Source organism: Microtus oregoni, unplaced genomic scaffold (genome assembly GCF_018167655.1).
Source record: "Microtus oregoni isolate MIOR12 unplaced genomic scaffold, Mior012 000069F_ref0000032, whole genome shotgun sequence".
Lineage (NCBI taxonomy): Eukaryota > Metazoa > Chordata > Mammalia > Rodentia > Cricetidae > Microtus > Microtus oregoni.
Window position 1 is genome coordinate 3959838 of NW_024543976.1, and position 18191 is coordinate 3978028.

At 43.1% G+C, this 18191-nt stretch overlaps 1 protein-coding gene across 2 annotated transcripts; it reads left to right on the forward strand.

Annotated features, from left to right (window-relative positions):
• Nucleotides 1-662: 662 nt before the first annotated feature.
• Slc26a2 (solute carrier family 26 member 2) lies at nt 663-16780 on the forward strand. Of its 2 annotated transcripts, XM_041641413.1 has the most exons (5): nt 663-777; nt 3940-4155; nt 5146-5271; nt 7780-8502; nt 10105-16780. In XM_041641413.1, exons 4-5 carry the CDS (start codon nt 7804-7806, stop codon nt 11623-11625), a joined length of 2220 nt encoding a protein of 739 aa, XP_041497347.1. In that variant the 5' UTR covers nt 663-777; nt 3940-4155; nt 5146-5271; nt 7780-7803; the 3' UTR covers nt 11626-16780. The 2 variants fall into 2 exon arrangements, with proteins under 2 accessions (XP_041497347.1, XP_041497348.1); XM_041641414.1 differs by lacking the exon at nt 5146-5271.
• Nucleotides 16781-18191: the final 1411 nt, after the last annotated feature.

Consider the following 18191-nt stretch of genomic DNA (forward strand, 5'->3'; position numbering starts at 1 on the left):
GGACCGGGCGTGGGTCTACAACTTTAACCCCAGCACTTAGGATGCAGAGATACGGATCTCTCCCTTGTGTAGCAGAAATAAACAATGGTGGTGGTGCCAGCACAGAGACCATTTGATTTTTCTCCCTAACTGTCATGAAAAGCCAGGAAAGTGTCAAACAACAGTTGGGTGAAATTTCATATCTATCTTTACTTTTCCATTGACACCCTTTAAAAGCACTCTCTGGTTACTGGGCTCTACGGAGAACGGAAGAAGTCCTGGGGCAAGAGCCTGTGGCCATTTGAAGCCTTCGGACGCCAGCTGAGTTCGAGGAGGGCTCTAGCTGAGTTCGAGGAGGGTTCTCGAGAGCCCCGGCACCTTCTTCAGGCTGCTAGCTGGAGCCCACCTCGAGCCCAGGGAGTAGCTGGCGGGATCCGCAGATAACTCGGAGACCTTTGATGCGTGGCAGAGGGTCCAGAACAGTCAATCGCGAGAAAGCGAGCGACCGAGGGGCGGGGTGATCGCTGGCCGGTCGGGGTGATTGGCTAGCAGTCGCGCCGCCAAGCCACGTGACTGCCACGCCGCTGGGCTCGCTGGGCTCCTTCCGCACCTTTCCACCGGTGACAGTGGCGGGCCGCCTCCTCGGGGCCGGGTAATGGGCGGGGACGGTGACCGGGGGATTAAAGGGAGGCTCACTCGCGGCCGCACCGCCTGTGCCCGCGCGGCAGCATCCCCGCAGCCCAGTCTTACGGGAAGACGCGCCTCGGAAGCCCGGGCTTGGTAGTCCGGAGCCTTAAGGTGAGGACCGGAGACGGGAGGGGAGCGTCCGCAGTCAAATGGGACAGGTACCGCTCTCCTCGTACCTGGGATACCTGCAGTGGGCTGGTATGCGTCCGGAATGGATGGAGGAGTCATCTCCGCCTTCCACTCCTGGTTAGGTACAAAACTCAGTGCAGAAATCCTTTTAAACTCTAGACTAGAGTTGGGATTCTTTCAGTGCTTAGGTGGACAGACACACTAAGAACTCATCTAAAACAACCTAGCAAGTCCCTGGCATAGCTAGTAAGTGAACCCCGCCTCTACTCCACGTGCAGCGTCAGACTGCGTCCTTTTCTCTCATAACTTTGGGTTCACCAGTGATTTAAAAGCATTCACAGCCTAAGTTCTCTTTCTGACACTATACTAGTGTTAGTTTTCTTCCTCTGCCTCACGGTTCTTTTTGGTTATAGAGTTGCTGGGGACTGAACCTGAGGCTTCCCCCAAGTGTGGCCCTAACCCCGCGATTTTTTATGGGACATCCAGAACCAGTGTGATATACTGTGTTGGATATAAAAGAAATTCTTGTTTTTTGAATAGATCAGTAAAAAAAAAAGAAAAGAAAAAAAGTAAGGTTATTTAAGAATTGCCAGAGACATTCAGTAAAAAAAAAAAAAATGGAAGGTCATTTAAGAATTGCCAGAGACATGGGCTAATAACTATTATGTATTGCATAATACTTCTGACTTGTGTACTGTACTATTCTGAGCTCTTCTTCACTTGTGTGAGGTACTGGTAACCTCCCCATTCTACAGGTCAGGAACTGATGCCGAGTAGGTTTTATCTGGTACCATAAAGCTGTTGAACAGTGGCTGGGATCCAATGGTTATCCGATCCCTCCTATTGATCTGCCAGCTTTGGTCCCATACTCATTAGCTCCCCGTCACCCAGAATACAGAGGCTTCTGTTTCCTAGGATGTGCAGGGGCAGGCCCAAGAATCTGCATTTTCATCGGCAGTCTATGCAGAAAGTCACCAAAGTCACCGTGTAGTACCGTGCTGTGCTGCCTCCTAGAGGAAAAGGGAGAGGTGAACATATGCAGGGCTTTGGAATCTCCAAATTGTATTCTAGGGTAAGATTGAGAAGTCGATAGTATAAACTTTGAGTGAGGGAAAACCCAAGTAGATGCTTAACGAACTATAGAATGTTGATGCAGTCTTGGTTATAGTATCTTGTACAAAGAGGTGCACGCAGTTGTTGGGTTGGATGAGAATAAAGGAAATAACTCCCCTTTCTTCCCGGCAAAGCTCTTAAACTGTCATTCATCCACTTTACAAATGCTTGTAAAACACTTACTAGGTGTTAGGCAAACAACTTGAGATTACAGTTTAACCTAAGTATAGAGGCTGGAAAGACAGCTCCGTGCTTAAGAGAATGTACTGCTCTTGCACGGGACCTGAGTTAGGTTCCCAGGACCTGATGGGTGCCACACAACCACTTGTAACTGATAAGGGTCCGAGACCCATTTCTGGACTCCTAGGGCATCCTCCCTCACGCTCACATACACTCGTGCACGCACGCACATGCGTGCACACACATAGTTAAAATGAATTTTAAAGTCAATATATGATATGAAGTGGCATGGGGGAAAACATCAAGCCAAAGAGAAGGGGGTGGCTCCAAGAGGCAGAGCCGGAGATGGAGAGGTGCTAATTTACATTCTGCATTTAGTAAGAAACTGATTGGTAAGGTGACATTTGAGAGAAATTAAAAAAAAAAAATAGGTATGTATTTAATTGAGGAAGGGCATTCCAGCTAGAAGAAAACAAACAAAACTATGGAAAAAGCCAGATCTTGGTTGGTTGAACTTAATAGAGGCCATGGGACTTGCTCTTACAGGGAAGACATTTAGTAGTAGATAGAAGCCTTGGCAGAATTTGGAGAAACGTATCCAAATTGTTGACCTCATATTGTTAAAAGACTGTCTCTTCCAGAGAAGCAAACCACACAGTGGTCATGAAATGGAGGGTTGTAGCTGTGTGTAGTGCCATAGTCCCAGCATTTGGGAGGCAAAGGCAGGTGGATCTCCAAGAGTTAGAGTCCTGCCTGGTCTACATAGCAAGTCCCAGGCCAGCCAGAGCTACATACTGAGACCCTGTCTCAAAAACAAGCAGATTGATAAAATTTAGGTCTAGGATCAGTGAAGTGTTGAAGGTGTGCATATCCACAGCCTGTGAATGTAACAAAAACCTGAACTATTATCACATTGGTGCTATGTAGTCATACAGGTATTTCACATACTTTTTCATTAAAATTTCCTGTGAAAATTAAAAAACAAAAAAATTTATTTTGAGAGAGGGTGCATATGGGTGGAGGTTCTGGGGATCAAATGCCAGTCACTGTATTTGGACATGACAATGGGGATAATGGTCTTTTTGTGCCATTCAGTTAGCATATGATTTACAAATTCTTCATCAAGGGGGCTCACGGGATGTCTCAGTGGTTAAGAGCACATACCACTCTTGCAGAGGACTCAAGCTTAGTTCCCAGCATCATGTCAGGCAGGCTGTGAGCTGCAACCACCTATCACTCCAGTTCCAAGGAGTCCTATAGCCTCTTCTGGCCTCCGTGAGCATCTGCCCTCCAGTGCACAAACTCCCACACAAGTCCACTCGTATCTTTTAAAGTATCTTTAAGCCGGGCGGTGGTGGCACAACGCACGCCTTTAATCCCAGCACTCGGGAGGCAGAGGCAGGCGGATCTCCGTGAGTTCGAGACCAGCCTGGTCTACAAGAGCTAGTTCCAGGACAGGCTCCAAAACCACCTGTCTCGAAAAACCAAAAATAAATAAATAAATAAATAAATAAATAAATAAAGTATATTTAAAAATTCTTCATCCACATTGCAAATGAAAAATATTAGACCTTTAATCATTTTTAGTAGCTGAATAATAATCCAATCCAAGGCTGTACCACATTTTGTTTACCTGTATGCGTATTGAGGAATAACTGAGTTATTTCCACCATGACTATGCTTTCATGAACAATGATGATCAAAGGTTGGCAGGAAGGGGTCATATTTTACATTTATATGTGTTTATATATTTATATTCAATATTATTTTATGTTTAGTTAAACACTGCATCTTGAAAGCTCTTTCTCAGTTTCAAAGTTTTGAGGGTCTTTTTTTTTTTCCTGCCCTTAGGTTAAGAATATTATGATTCCTGCGGGGAAGGTAGAGCACGCCTTTAATCCAAGAACTTGGGAGGCAGAGGCGCTCAGATCTCTGTGAGTTCAAGGTCAGCCTGGTCTACGCAGCGCAGCGAGTTCCAAGACAGTCTGGGCAACACAGAGAAACCCTGCCTCGAAAAACTAGAATTATTTTATAAATATATCAACATGGAAATGTAAAGGAGCCAGCGTGAGTATCTGAATCTTAGGTCTAACAAAATGGTATTATTTCTGTTCTTTCTATGCCCTGTTCTTTGTGTCCTCCTGATCATCCAGGATTTGGTTATCCATGTGTGGCCAGTGCTGTAATGCTTGAGCTGCATCTCGTCTCAGTGTGCAATGGGAGAGCTCAGAACCTCGTGGTCTTTATACTTTGAGGGAAAAAAGTAAAAGTGTGTTGTCTTTGAGAGGAAACCAAGTGGCCATGTAAAGGACGTTTTAAGAAGATGCTTCACGAAACTAGGCCAGCATACTCAAAGGATCTGGGTCACTGTGAATCACTTCTAGCTCCTCTTCCTCACCCTCACCAACGGTTTTCTTTGCAAGTGCCTTTAGACCATTGGGTCAGTACTGTAGCTCCTACCGCTAACCTACACAAGCAAGGATTGTAGCTTTATATCTGTTGGAAGAAAGAGCTGCTTGTTGGTTCCTGGCTGCTTAGTCCCGAAATAATCACACAGAAACTATGTTATTTAAAACACTGCTTGGCCAATTACTTAAGTGTATTGGTAGCTAGCTCTTACATCTAGAATTAACCCATCTCCATTATTTTATATTTTACCACAAGGCTCATGGCCTACCAGCAGGGTTCCAGCGTCTATCTTCAGCAGGGCTATATGGCTTCTCTCTGACTCTGCCTCCTTTCTCCCAGCATTCAGTTTAGTTTTCCCTGCCTAACTCTGTTCCCCTATAGCTCTGCTGTAGGCTCAAAGCAGTTCCTTTTTTAACCAGTGATATTCACAGCATACGGAGGAGACTCCCACATCATATAGAGTCATTTCTTGTTCTAAAAGAACAACTGTCAGGATTTGATTCTCATGGCTAAACGAGAGAGCCTAGAAGTCAGGAGCATTGGTTGCTCTTCCAGAGGATTTATATTTAGTTCTCACCACCCACATGGGTCTGGTTGTTATTATTATTGGTAGTAGAAGTGTTCTAACATTTCTTTGTCTTATCTTAGGGTTAGAAAAGCACTTTGACCAAAGACTGCCCCAGACAGAAAATCACTCAATCAAGCTCAGGAAAAGGAAGTGAGAAGACAGACACCGCATGAGGACCAGCTCACTAACCATTTGACTTGCTCAGGGTCAGTAGTCTTCTAAATCTGGTCTTCTCTCCTTCTGTATTTCCTAAAGACCATCAGAATAATTATTGCTTTTCTCTTGTTCAACCTAAGTTAAGCAAATATGGGTAAGTTTTATATATCTTGTGTTCTTGAATAGGGTATGGACTCTTCAATTATAACGTCTTGGTAATGACAGGTCTTTAGAACCTGACAAGGGTCCCCTTTCCTTCTGTCAATTCAAAACTTTCTGAGTCCTTCATCTATTTTCCTCTGTCTGGGCATGGTCACAACGTGTTCTTTGATTGATTTGAACATGTCAGTAAACCTGCTATCTCAGTGTTACACTTGGTGGTGACTACATGATGGACAGAATGGCACACCTTTCCTGCAGGAGCTTCACGGGGTCCTGCTTGATTAACGGGTACAGAATGCCACAGGACCCGAGGGAAACTGATTCATTTGAGCTAAGGGGATTGTTTGCTGCTGTTAGTAGCAATAGCATTTCAGCTGGATTTTTACACAATTATTAAGGTCTTGACAGAGACCTAGCCATGCTAGATGTCTTAGGTTTTTATTGCTGTGAAGAGACACCATGACCACAGCAACTCTCTTCTTTGTGTGTGTGTGTGGGGGGGGGGTGGGGCTGTTGTTGTTGTTGCTTGAGACAGGATTTCTCTGTGTAACATTCCCGGCTGTCCTGGGACTTGCTTTGTAGACCAGGCTTGCCTTGAAGATCCACCTGCCTCTGCCTCCCAAGTGCTAGAATTAAAGCTGTGGCAGCTCTATACCACCCAGCTCTAAGCTTTTCTTAGCTGGTAGGATCTTGCCCTGAGGTCACCACTCCCTGTATTCCATTTCTTAATCTGTTTATCTCCTTGAACACAGGATTTAGCTGCATTCCACTTGCTGGTGCTTTTTCTCCTCAAATTTTACATTTTGTATTTTTTCTTGCTCAGCTTGCTTTTTTCATTATAAATCTTCATTAGAGTTAGTACTAATAACCACATGACAGAATCTATGCTAGGCTGTTTTGAGAATTCGACTGCCAAGGGAATTAATCTAAAACTGTTTTCTTTAGCTTTAGGTAGACTCTTTGGACAAGGGCAAAAAGCAGCCACATTCTTCACCAAAATATCATAAGACCAGTCTCTAGGCCACATACTAAGATCCTTCTCCTCTGAAACATCTTGATCCCCACAATTCAAATAACTTAGCACCACTGTCTTCCACGCTCCACTAGGATGGCCCATTAAGCGGTGCTTAAAGCATTCCACTGTTTTCCTAACCCAAAGTACCAAAGTCCACATTCCTCCAAACAAAAACATGATCGGGACTGTCGTAACAATACTCCAGTCCCTGGTACCAACTTCTGACTTACTTGGTGTTTTATTGGTTTTTTTTTGTGTGTATGTGAAGATATATTTTTATTACTGTTGTTGTGAAGACATACCATGACAGCAACTCTTACAAGGGAAACATTTGATTGGATTGGCTTGTTTACAATTTCAGAGGCATTATCATCATGGTAGGGAGCATGGCAGAGTGCAGCAGACATGGTGCTGATTAAATCTGATCTGAAGGCAACTGGGAGTAACTGAGACACTGGGCAGTACCCAGAGCATAGGAAGCCTCCCAAACCTGCCCCCACAGTACACACTTCCTTCAATAAGGTCATTCTCACTCCAACAAAGCCAAACCTCCTAATAGTGCCACTCCTATGAGATTATGGAGACCAGTTACATTAAAACTACCATACAAAGCTAAGCTCACAGTTGATGTGGAACTAATTTGTGACATAATCATTGACAATTTACTATGCTCCTTTAGAAACCTTGTTCTTTTCCTATTGCTGTAAGACCTTTGGTTGTCTTTTTTTGTTGTTGTTATTTTTATCTTTTCGTTTTGCTTTGTGTTCTTCTAGTTAATAGTGTAGATCCTTTGGCACCAGATCTGGAATTTAGGGCCCAAAGGTCTAGGTAGGGTCCCTTGTGCATCTGCCAAGTGAAAATTCTGGGCAACATTACTTCTATACCCAGCCTGTGAAGACCTTGGTAGCATATGGAAAGGAGAAAGGCTGCCCTGATAATATTTTTTTAGAAAAATCTTCAGGGAATCCAGGAAGATACAAAGGAAAATATTTAGTGTTCTTGGGAAGTTTTGAACCAACCTGGTGACTTTCTGTGTATAGTCTACTTCTGGCCTTTCCCCCTGACCTCTCTCAGGCCAGGACAGATAAGGCTCAGTAAAAGAGTAGATATTTGAGCTATCTCCCCCCAGGCTGGACATGATAGCCCATGCTTTTAATTCCAGTATGAAGGAGACAGAGGCAAGTGATCTCTGAATTTTAGCTAGCTTGGTCTGCATCACAAGTTCCAGGTCAGCTAACTATATAGTGAAACCCTGCCTCAAAAGAAAAAGCTTACCCCAAATGGAATTCTTTAACCCCACAAATGGGTTAGTAGGACTGCTAATATATGTGAGCACTGAGAACTAATTTATAAGTTAACGTTTATATTTTCTCTGGGGTAGGAAATAAACCATCTGACTCCAAAAATGTCTTCGGAAGATAAAGAGCAGCATGACTTTCCACTGAGGGACTTACCTGAAGAAGCCTTCAGTCTTCCATCTGAGGTCCCACTGGAGGCCCAAAGGGAATCAAGCACTGACTTCAAGCAGTTTGAGACCAATGATCGACACAGACCTTATCGTAGGATCCACATGGAACCTCAGGAAAAGCCAGATACTAACATCAAAAAAGTTGTCATCAGAAAGCTGCAGAAGAGCTGCCAGTGTAGCCCGGCCAGAGTAAAAAATATGGTTTTTGATTTCATTCCTATTTTGCGGTGGCTCCCAAAATATAATCTTAAGAAAAACATTTTAGGCGATGTGATGTCAGGACTGATTGTAGGCATACTTCTGGTGCCCCAGTCTATTGCCTACTCCCTGTTGGCTGGCCAGGAGCCTATCTATGGTCTGTATACATCATTTTTTGCCAGCATCATTTATTGCCTGTTTGGTACCTCTCGCCACATCTCTGTGGGCATTTTCGGAATACTGTGCCTTATGATTGGTGAGGTAGTTGACCGAGAACTACATAAAGTCTGCCCCGACATTGCTGCTACATCATCTTCATTTGCAGTGACTTCAAATGGATGTGTGTCAGTAAACCAAACATTAGATGGGCTTTGTACCAAAAGTTGTTATGCAATTAAAATTGGCACCACTGTGACCTTCATGGCTGGAGTTTATCAGGTAAGAAATGGTGAACAGTTAGGCTGGGTGTGGTAGCCTAGCACTCAGGGGGCAGGGGCAGGAGGATCTCTGTATTTGAGGCCAGCCTGATTTCATAGCAAGTTCCAGGACTCCATGGTGACACACTGAGACACCAAGGAAGGACAAAGAATGAGGGAGACTTAACAATTGGTTAATTCTGGCAAAAGTAATCAATATACACAAATCTCTGGTGTGGGGACTGTTAGGGTTATAAAAAAAAAAAAACCCACCATTTACTGAGTGCTGAAGATATGAACAGTAGAACCCAAAGCCAAACTCCACTGGTAAAATAGGGCTGGCTTTCCTGCCTGTTCCTAGGCAGCGACCAACAATCAGATATTTTTTATTTAAAAAAAGAAAATAGACCAGCATGGTCCTCAGACCAACTAGTACAATTTTAACTTTCTATGTTAGAAACACTGGGTTTGCTTAATATCACGTGTGGCTGATTATTAGTAAAATCACCATGAGTAGTCAGGCAAGAGGGATAGATGGGGGAGGGATGGGGAAGGGAGAAGTGGGATGCCAGAGTCATTCAGATTACTGCCAGCTCCCATCTTCCTTAAGAATAGCTACTCTGTATAGCTCAATAAAATAAAATAAAAAATGAATAGCTACTCTAGTGAGAGACTTCTACTAAATTTAGTAGTTCTCTTGGATTGATGAAGAGGGAGAGAAAATCTTGAGGGCCACTCTTTGACCTGCCAAGAGAAATGATTACAAAATAGAATCTTCTCGAGTCTCGTGTGGAACCTGCAAATGTGTTGATACGATTATGCCCCTGCCTTTTAGCATCCAGAAACCAATACCAGCATTAGACCTGTTCTCTATGTAGGCTTTGGAGCTAGGAATAATAGTTGGCTTTAGTTGGTATGGATGAGGTGGGAGAAACGGAAGGAGGTGATGGTTGTCTTGCCTAGAGCCCATGTTGGCTCTCTTAGTATATCTCACCAAGGTGAGGAGGGGTAGTAGAAGTCTACGGACTAGGGCAGCAGAGGCTAGAGTAGTATTGCTAATTCAGAGGCATGACAGAGCATGATTCAGTTTTGATGTGAACTTAATTTTTTCTAGCAGCTAAAATTTTACTTTCATCTGTATAGTAGTACATGCCTGTAATCCTAGCATTTGGGAGGAAGAGGCAGAAAGATCAGGAGTTTGGGGTCATCAAAGTTCAAGGCTATCCTGGGACCATGAGACCTTGCCTCCAAAAATAAAAATTAGAAACCTTCCATTTTATGATAATGCTTTTTAATTTGGAGAAAATGTTTTCTTAAGTAGAAGAAGACTTTCTCCAATTTGAGTTTGTATACATTTGTTTGGAACCTTGAAAGCAATCTGAACTATGTCCCAGCTTCAAATTATTGGATAAGGTGAAAGCCCAAGTCCTCATAGGGAGGCTAGTGAGTATGACTTTAGGCAACCTTCCCTGCCTTGTGACATGAAAGAAAAGTCATGTATGGTTGTGTTTCTTTTAGCTCTGACGGTCTCTGGTCGTCTGGTTCGTCGCAGTAGAGGAAGGCCAGGGTGGTATGAGACACTCGTTCCCATCTCTGTTTAACGCTTGCATATGCTCTCTTCCAGGTAGCGATGGGCTTCTTTCAAGTGGGCTTTGTCTCTGTCTACCTCTCAGATGCCTTGCTGAGTGGGTTTGTCACTGGTGCCTCTCTCACCGTCCTCACATCTCAGGCCAAGTACCTCCTCGGGCTGAAGCTTCCTCGGAGCAGTGGTGTAGGCTCGGTCATCACTACCTGGATCAATATCTTTAGAAACATCCCTAAGACCAATATCTGTGATCTCATCACCAGCCTGTTGTGTCTCCTGGTCCTTTTGCCAAGCAAAGAACTCAATGAACGCTTCAAGGCCAAGCTCAAGGCGCCAATTCCAACCGAACTCATTGTCGTTGTGGCAGCGACATTAGCTTCTCATTTTGGAAAACTAAATGAGAATTACAATTCCAGTATTTCTGGACATATTCCCACTGGGTTTATGCCGCCCCAAGCACCAGACTGGAGCCTGATTCCTAATGTGGCTGTAGATGCAATAGCTATTTCTATCATTGGTTTTGCTACCACTGTATCTCTTTCTGAGATGTTTGCCAAGAAACATGGCTACACCGTCAAAGCAAATCAAGAGATGTACGCCATTGGCTTTTGTAATATCATACCTTCCTTCTTCCACTGCATAACTACGAGTGCTGCTCTCGCAAAGACACTGGTGAAAGAATCAACAGGCTGCCAGTCCCAGCTGTCAGCTATCGTCACAGCCCTTGTTCTTTTGTTGGTCCTTCTGGTAATAGCTCCTTTATTCTATTCCCTTCAAAAATGTGTCCTTGGTGTCATCACTATTGTAAATCTCCGGGGTGCCCTTCTCAAATTTAGAGACCTGCCCAAGATGTGGAGGGTTAGCAGAATGGATACGGTTATCTGGCTTGTTACTATGCTGTCCTCCGCTCTGTTAAGCACCGAAATAGGCCTGCTTGTTGGGGTTTGTTTTTCCATGTTTTGTGTAATCCTCCGTACTCAGAAGCCAAAAGCTTCACTGCTTGGTTTGGAAGAAGAGTCTGAAACCTTTGAATCCATTTCTGACTACAAGAACCTTCAGACCAAGGCAGGCATCAAGATTTTCCGCTTCATATCCCCTCTCTACTACATAAACAAAGAATGCTTTAAATCAGCTCTGTACAAGAAAACTCTGAACCCAGTCTTGGTAAAGGCAGCTTGGAAGAAGGTAGCGAAGAAGAAACTCAAAGAGGAAACAGTGATTTTCAGTGGGATCCAAGATGAAGTTTCAGTGCAGCTGTCCCATGACCCCTTGGAGCTGCACACTATTGTGATTGACTGTAGTGCGATCCAGTTTCTAGACACCGCGGGGATCCACACACTGAAAGAAGTTCGTAGGGATTATGAAGCCATTGGCGTTCAGGTTTTACTGGCTCAGTGCAATCCTTCTGTGAGGGATTCCTTGACCAGAGGAGAGTACTGCAAAAAGGAAGAAGAAAGTCTTCTGTTCTATAGTCTGTCTGAAGCAGTGGCTTTTGCAGTAGACTCTCAGAAGCAGAAAGGAGTGCCTGCTCTCAATGGTCTGAACCTTTCTGGTGACTGAGAAAGTAAATAAACGGAAGAAGAGTGTCTTGCCAGTTTCAACATGCAACGTTTTCTACCGTGAAAGGAGAAAGTGGTACACACTTGAAATAGTTTCTCTTTGAAGCCAATAGCCTTTTGATATTCTCACGTGCGGTAGAGCTTAGAGGTGGGCAGAATCAAAAAGAAGAAAATGCTGTGGCTTCAGACTTTGATGCAGATAATCATTCTTGGGGTACAATATAAACAAATGGAACTGTAAAGCAGCCCCCAAATTTGGTCACCTTGCCTTAGGGACTGTACATCTGAACTCTATCCTCCAGGAGGCAGAGAGCTGAAGTTGGGGTTTGCTTTACACACACGAGCCTTCGCATGGCTCTGCGGAGCAGGGAAGAAAGACAGTACTGCTGGTCCAGGGACTGGTGAAGCACAAGGGCCTCCTAGACGAGTTCTGTTCTCACTGTCGTTCTCTGTTTTGCTCCCAGAGAGCAGTAAGATCTCTGGCTGGTAGTGGGAAGTCGCATTTCTCCTCTCCTTTACACAGGAAGTGTGGCATAGTCTCCTACGAGAAGCTGGTCCTGACAGCCAGCCCGACACTGTACAGACCTCTATTGTAAACACTGATGTTTTTAGTCATGCCTTTTTATTTAGAATAAGTAGGTAAGGAAAAAGTTCAAAGTCAGAGAGACAGTGGGAGTCTTTGTTCTTCAGCTCCATCTTTGTTTCTGAGAACCTGCCTACTGTAAGCTGTTTCCTCTTTGGCTTAGCCTGGTGCTTTCTCCTGAAATCTGTCTTAAGTTGGTATTTCTGAATCAGTGGCAGTCTTGTCAGACAAAGCAGAATATTGTCTCAGCAAGTTCTTTCAGCCCTGTAAATGGACTTGTGGTGCATAGTCAAGGAGAGATTGTAAAAAAACAAAAGAACGAATGACAGTTCCCCTTAAGAAATGCCACCACCAACAGTAATCCAACACACTGTCGTGTTTTAGCAAGGATCTGCTGGGCATTGGTAGTCTTTCTTAAGTAGAAGTAGCTGCATGCAGGAGGACTTGGAACTTTCACGGAACCTTAGTTTTACTGGTGTGTCATTCTTGGTGGCTGGCCACAGGTTAGGAATTGCGTAGTTTCTTCAGAAAAATACTTTGACAGGTGAGAAAAATAGTTCACCCAAGCAAGGCATACAGGACTAACCAACCTTTGAGAGATTAAAGCACTTACTACCCAAGTCATCAAAGTCACAATTGCCAAAGTACAAAATCATGTTTTAGCCTGTTCTAATATGGAAAAAAATTTAAAATATTTATGGGAAGCAAACTCTAACTAATGTATTGAGGCAGAATGCTTTTAAACATCACACACACACACACACACACACACACACACACACACTCCAAAAACTGCTTCTGTTGTTTTTTCTGTTGCCATTACACTCCTGTTTGCTCATGTGAGAAATACCTTTCTGTTTTCCCAATAGAAGTTTGACTTTCTATCTTAGAGGTTTGTGCTGATAAAGACTACCTTGTTGTGGTGTTTGACATCCCTTTTGAGCGCTCCCCCAGGAATTCAGAAGTGTTAACAGCTGCTTGCTTGTTTTCATTTCGCTCTCTAGCTTCGTGAACAGTTGTAAGATTACAGTATCCTAGTCATTTTTTTTAAAATCCCTCTTGCCCTTTCTTCAAGCGAGGTTGGAATTAAGACTGTTACAGATGTTGAATACTCAGTGAGAGACTAGTAGGTACATGTGAGTGGCAGCTGGAGAGATGCTCAGTAGTTAAAAGTACTCGCTACTCTTGCAGAGGACCCAAGTTCAGTTCCCAGCACCCACATTAGGCCGCTCACAGTCACCTGTTACTCCAGCTCCAGGGGATTTCACCTTCTCCTGACCTCTGTGGGACACACACACATTTTTTAAAGCACGTGTTTAAGATGACTCTACAATCCATTCAACATCAGCATAGAAAAAGAATTTAGTTCAGTGTTTAGAAAGTATCTGCCCTTTGCCTGCATATGAGTTTATAGTGTGGCTCTAATAGGTTCTGGAGCTTTACATACGCATTAGCAAATTACTGAGTTATGTTCTGGTTTGTGTTTGTCCCACAAAAGCAAACACGATCCTGCTTTTCATAGCCATTTTAAAAACATGATTGCTCTAGAATCTGTTGTATCCATCTTTGGGCTGAGATCTTCCTAACATCAAACATTAAAATTGATTTGATTGCTAATAATTGAAGGAATCAAATCTAGAGCCAAAGTCTAATTTACCAGCAGCAGCAACAATAACAAATTTTCATTTGCTTTTTAATTCTTTAAACACATTCATGTAAGTTATCTTGTTTACTAAGAACATTAGAGTGTAACAGAGATGTAAAACCCTGAATGTTGTTAAGTGGCTGTCACTTAATTGAAATACAGAGTGAACGTGTGTCTGTGTGTACTTTATGACAAGGCCTTATGTAGCACAGGTTGACCTCAAACATGCTAAATAGCCGGGGTGATTGTGAGCTTTTGGTCCTCCTGCCTCCTCCTCCAAGTGCTGGAGTGACAGGTGCATAGGGATGGCATAGCTAGCGCATATGCAGACTCACTACACAAAGAACCACAGCTCAGGGGAGTAAAAGGGTAGATCACTGAAAACTATCTGTCCAGAAAGGAACAGACCTGGCTAGACAGGGTCTCTGTCCTGGTAAACTCCACATCTAAGATCAGGATTCAGAAGCACACCTCTAAGAGCAAAGTTAGAAAGTGGTTCTGTTTCTAGAAGGGGAGAGGCACAGGTTCGCCAAAGCCCCAAAGAGCTCAGAAGCATATTCTCAGGTTGTAGCCAGAGTGTGGGCACGCCTGCTCAGGAGTAGCCTTCCCTGTGAGCTGAGTGGCTGCAGTGCTGTCTGTCTTAGACAGGGTAAGACTGGCAGGCGCCTAGTTAATTTTAAGCAGGGTCAATGGAACAGATATAATTTATATAAAAGCTTCCAGCACAGCAAATGGTGGACTTGGAGACTGCATGGAGATGCTAGATGATCCATTAGACTAATGCTCCTGGCTACATTCTAGCACAAACAGCAATCGTCTGCAGGCTGTTCCTGGCAGTTCGACATTGTAGAACACATTGCCAGGGTTAACCCCACTTTGCAAAGTACAAGGAGGAATGAAGTAGGTTTGGATTCGGGCTCTGTAGCTCCTGTTAATATCCTTACTGAGCTGAGGGTTCTCTGCATGGAAGTAAATGCTTCTTCAGATATTCCCAAGTATCTGGGAGACAGGTGTCCTAGAGGGGACTCGGAGAATGCTCTAGAGAGAGTGCCTGAGCTGAGATTCTGCTGAGGCTGGAGCAGGAGGCAGTATATTCAGGAAAGAGTCTATAGAAAAGTGGAATTGTCCAGTTGATAAGCTTTATGTTTTTGCCCAGTCTTTTGTTCTTTTTGTTTGTCCCCTCTTGGAATCTTTTCTTAATCCCAGTGATCCTTAATTTGAAGTTCGCTTTAAATTAAATTGCAGAATGGATGAAATGCTGCTCAGAAAGCTGCTGGACTCTGTGGGCATGGTGGCCTATGAGGCACTTGGAGGCTGAGGCAGGAGGATTGTATCTTTGAGGCCAGCCTGAGATAATTGGTGAGACCTTGCCAAAAAAAGAAAAACGAAAACTAGCTAGCGCTGGGGACTTTTTGTCCTCCAAGCCTTTCTCTAAAATTTTTAGATATTCATGGATGACAGTAAATTTGGGGGCTAAGTTTAAGCATGAAAATTATAATGGGACAGGATAAACAGTACACCAGCTGGCTTTTTATAGGCTATATCTTAAATTAGAATACAAATGAATTACTTTAAGTTAAAAGTAAAAATTTAAGGTTTTTAAAATAACTTAAAATGGAGGCTTTGATGCAGAAGGGGGCATTTTTAATACAGTAATTTTCATCATGGTAAGAACTATTTTTTTACTAAAAGTATTTTGTAACTGAAATTTTAAAGTTAATCTGTTAAATACAATTAAAAAGTCAAATAAGCAATACACTAATTGATTTTTTAGTATGTGTTTTATACCCTATGACTTAATTTAAAATAAGAATGTATTGAAGACTGCAGATTGGGCAGTGAGGGCATCAAAACTTTGATTGGAGACACTGATTCTAAGCTGGTCACAAAGGGTTTCCATTTGACACTTGAATAAACTTATCCTGCACTCTGTGCCTCGTCCTCAGGAGGAAACAGAATCAAACAGCTCCTTCCTCTTCAGTGCAATTCGTTTGGGAAATTGGGGTCAGAGTCCCGATGCTACCATGGCTTCTGCTTCTCAGACGTGAGTGTGAATATTACCAGCACAACCTACTTTCCCCCTTTGTACATGTTTACCTGTGCAGACAACATGGAGACAGCTGAATGCACCTGAATTCTCAGTTTTTACTAAAAAATGCTTAGCTGTCACCATCCTTTACCATTAGGGTCATATTTAATAGTAGGATTTTTTTAATTCAAGTAAGTGCCTTGATGCTGTTGTTCATAAATCATTGCTCAACCATCCTTCAGGACAAAAATAAGGTGTTTCTTGTTGGAGGGAGGAGTTGTTAATCATTTTGTAAGGTCTTCTACATGTTTGAGATCTCAGGTACCATTTCTTTTGTTAATAAATTATCACTGTAATAAAATATTACTGTGTCAAAATTATTTTAGTTCCGGGGGTTCCGACTAAAACATTCAGATACTGGTGAATTTGATTTAAAAAATTTTAACTTTTATGTTTTGGGATATTACCTGCATTATGTCTGCGCTATAAACATGCCCTGCCTACAGAGGCCAGAAGGGGGCATCAGATCCTTTGGAGCGGGACTTAAAAATGGTTGTGAGTCACCATGTGGGTGCTAGGCATTGAACCTTGGTTCTCTGAAAGAGCAGCCAGTGCTCTTAACCATCTGAACCATCTCTCCAACCCCAGGTACCAGTGAATTTGAAAGTGCTATTTTTGTGGGTATGGTGGGCAGTCTTGCTTTCCCAGCACTGAGGAGATAGAGGCAGAGGCAAGTGATAGAAAGATCAAGGTTGTCTGTTGTAGTAATTCATTCTGCCAATAGCTTTGGGGTACTCGCCTTAGGACGTGGCTTCTTGTCTGCAGATGTGATCTCTTAAAAGGAGAGAGACAAGTTGCATGCTCTCTTGGGTTGTGAAGACCCAGTTAGGCTGCTTGAAGCAGTGTGTGTAGCTGGTTCCTGGCTCCCTTGGGCAGAACAGAAGGGCTTTGCAACTGATCATACCTTGTCCTGTATCCTTGAGTCTGTTTTCCTCATAGCATCCCCTAATAAATTTATATATATATATATATATATATATATGGTTCTCGTAACAGTTATCTCAATAAATAAATTACATTTGGAGAATGAGTCACTCAGTTCTTCCCAACTGCACAGAAGTATCCAATCATTGACTGTAAATGGAGGCTGTGCATTTGTTTCCAGCCACCCAGACTTGAATAAGCACACAAACTATATTAATTACAATACTTTTTGGCCTATGTCCCAGGCATATTTCTAGCGAGCTCTTATATCTTAAATTAACCCATTTCAATCACTCTATGTATCACCACAAGGCTGTGGCCTACCGGTAGGCATTTTTCTCCTTTGGCAGGTACATGGCGTCTCTTCAACGCTGCCTGCTCTCTCTATATATCTCTGTTTGCATTTCCTGCCTGGCTTTATTCTGCCCTGTCATAGGTCAAAGTAGCTTCTTTATTAACCAATGGTAATAAAACATATTCACAGCATACAGAGAGGAATCCCACGTCGCTTGACAAGGCTCGATGCTTTTCCTTTGGGAGCTTCGTTTCTCCATTAGTGAAGACAACAGAAGGATTAGACTGCTTCAAAACCCCTCCGCTCTCTCAGGCACAGTTCCATTTTTAGTCATTTGAATAAATCCCACATTCTGTGTCTCCTTCTCTTTGCTTGCCTTCCCCCTGACTCTACCATATCAGAGCAACTACAGCTGGATGCACCTAAGGCTTTTTCAGTTAGTCAAGCTTTCTCCCTTATGAAGCCACCTTTCCCTCTAGTGGCAGGAATATGCAACTACACTCTAAGAGAAATGCCAGTGGCATGGATATTATTCATTCAGCTCTCTAACTTGAAGCTGTACTTTTGGATTGATTTTCTAAGAAGATTAAATGATAAAAAAAATTAAACCGTACTAGATATAAACGGGCAAACAGTAAATCTTAGTTTTCTTCCCTTTGATGAAAGAGCCCAGCAAAGGAAATTTCTGGAACACTGAACCCAGGTCTGTGTGTGGGTGTGGGTGTATCATGCGTGCCACATTGCGTGTGTGGAGATCAGAAGACAAGATTGAACACTGGGGAGTGGGTTCTCTCCTTCCCCTGTGGATTCTGGGAATTGACTGAGCGCAGATGACCAAGCTTGCACAGCAATTAGTATTACCCACTGGCTCTGCTTTTCAGTTAAGTAAAACAAACAAACAAAAAACAAAGCAAATTTAAACACATATTTAATTACTCAGGGCACTGAAATGGAGCCTGGAGCATTTCTTAATAAATTCCTGCCTAATAAACAGAGGCAAAAGTCTTACAATGATTTTGGTGGAAGAGCAC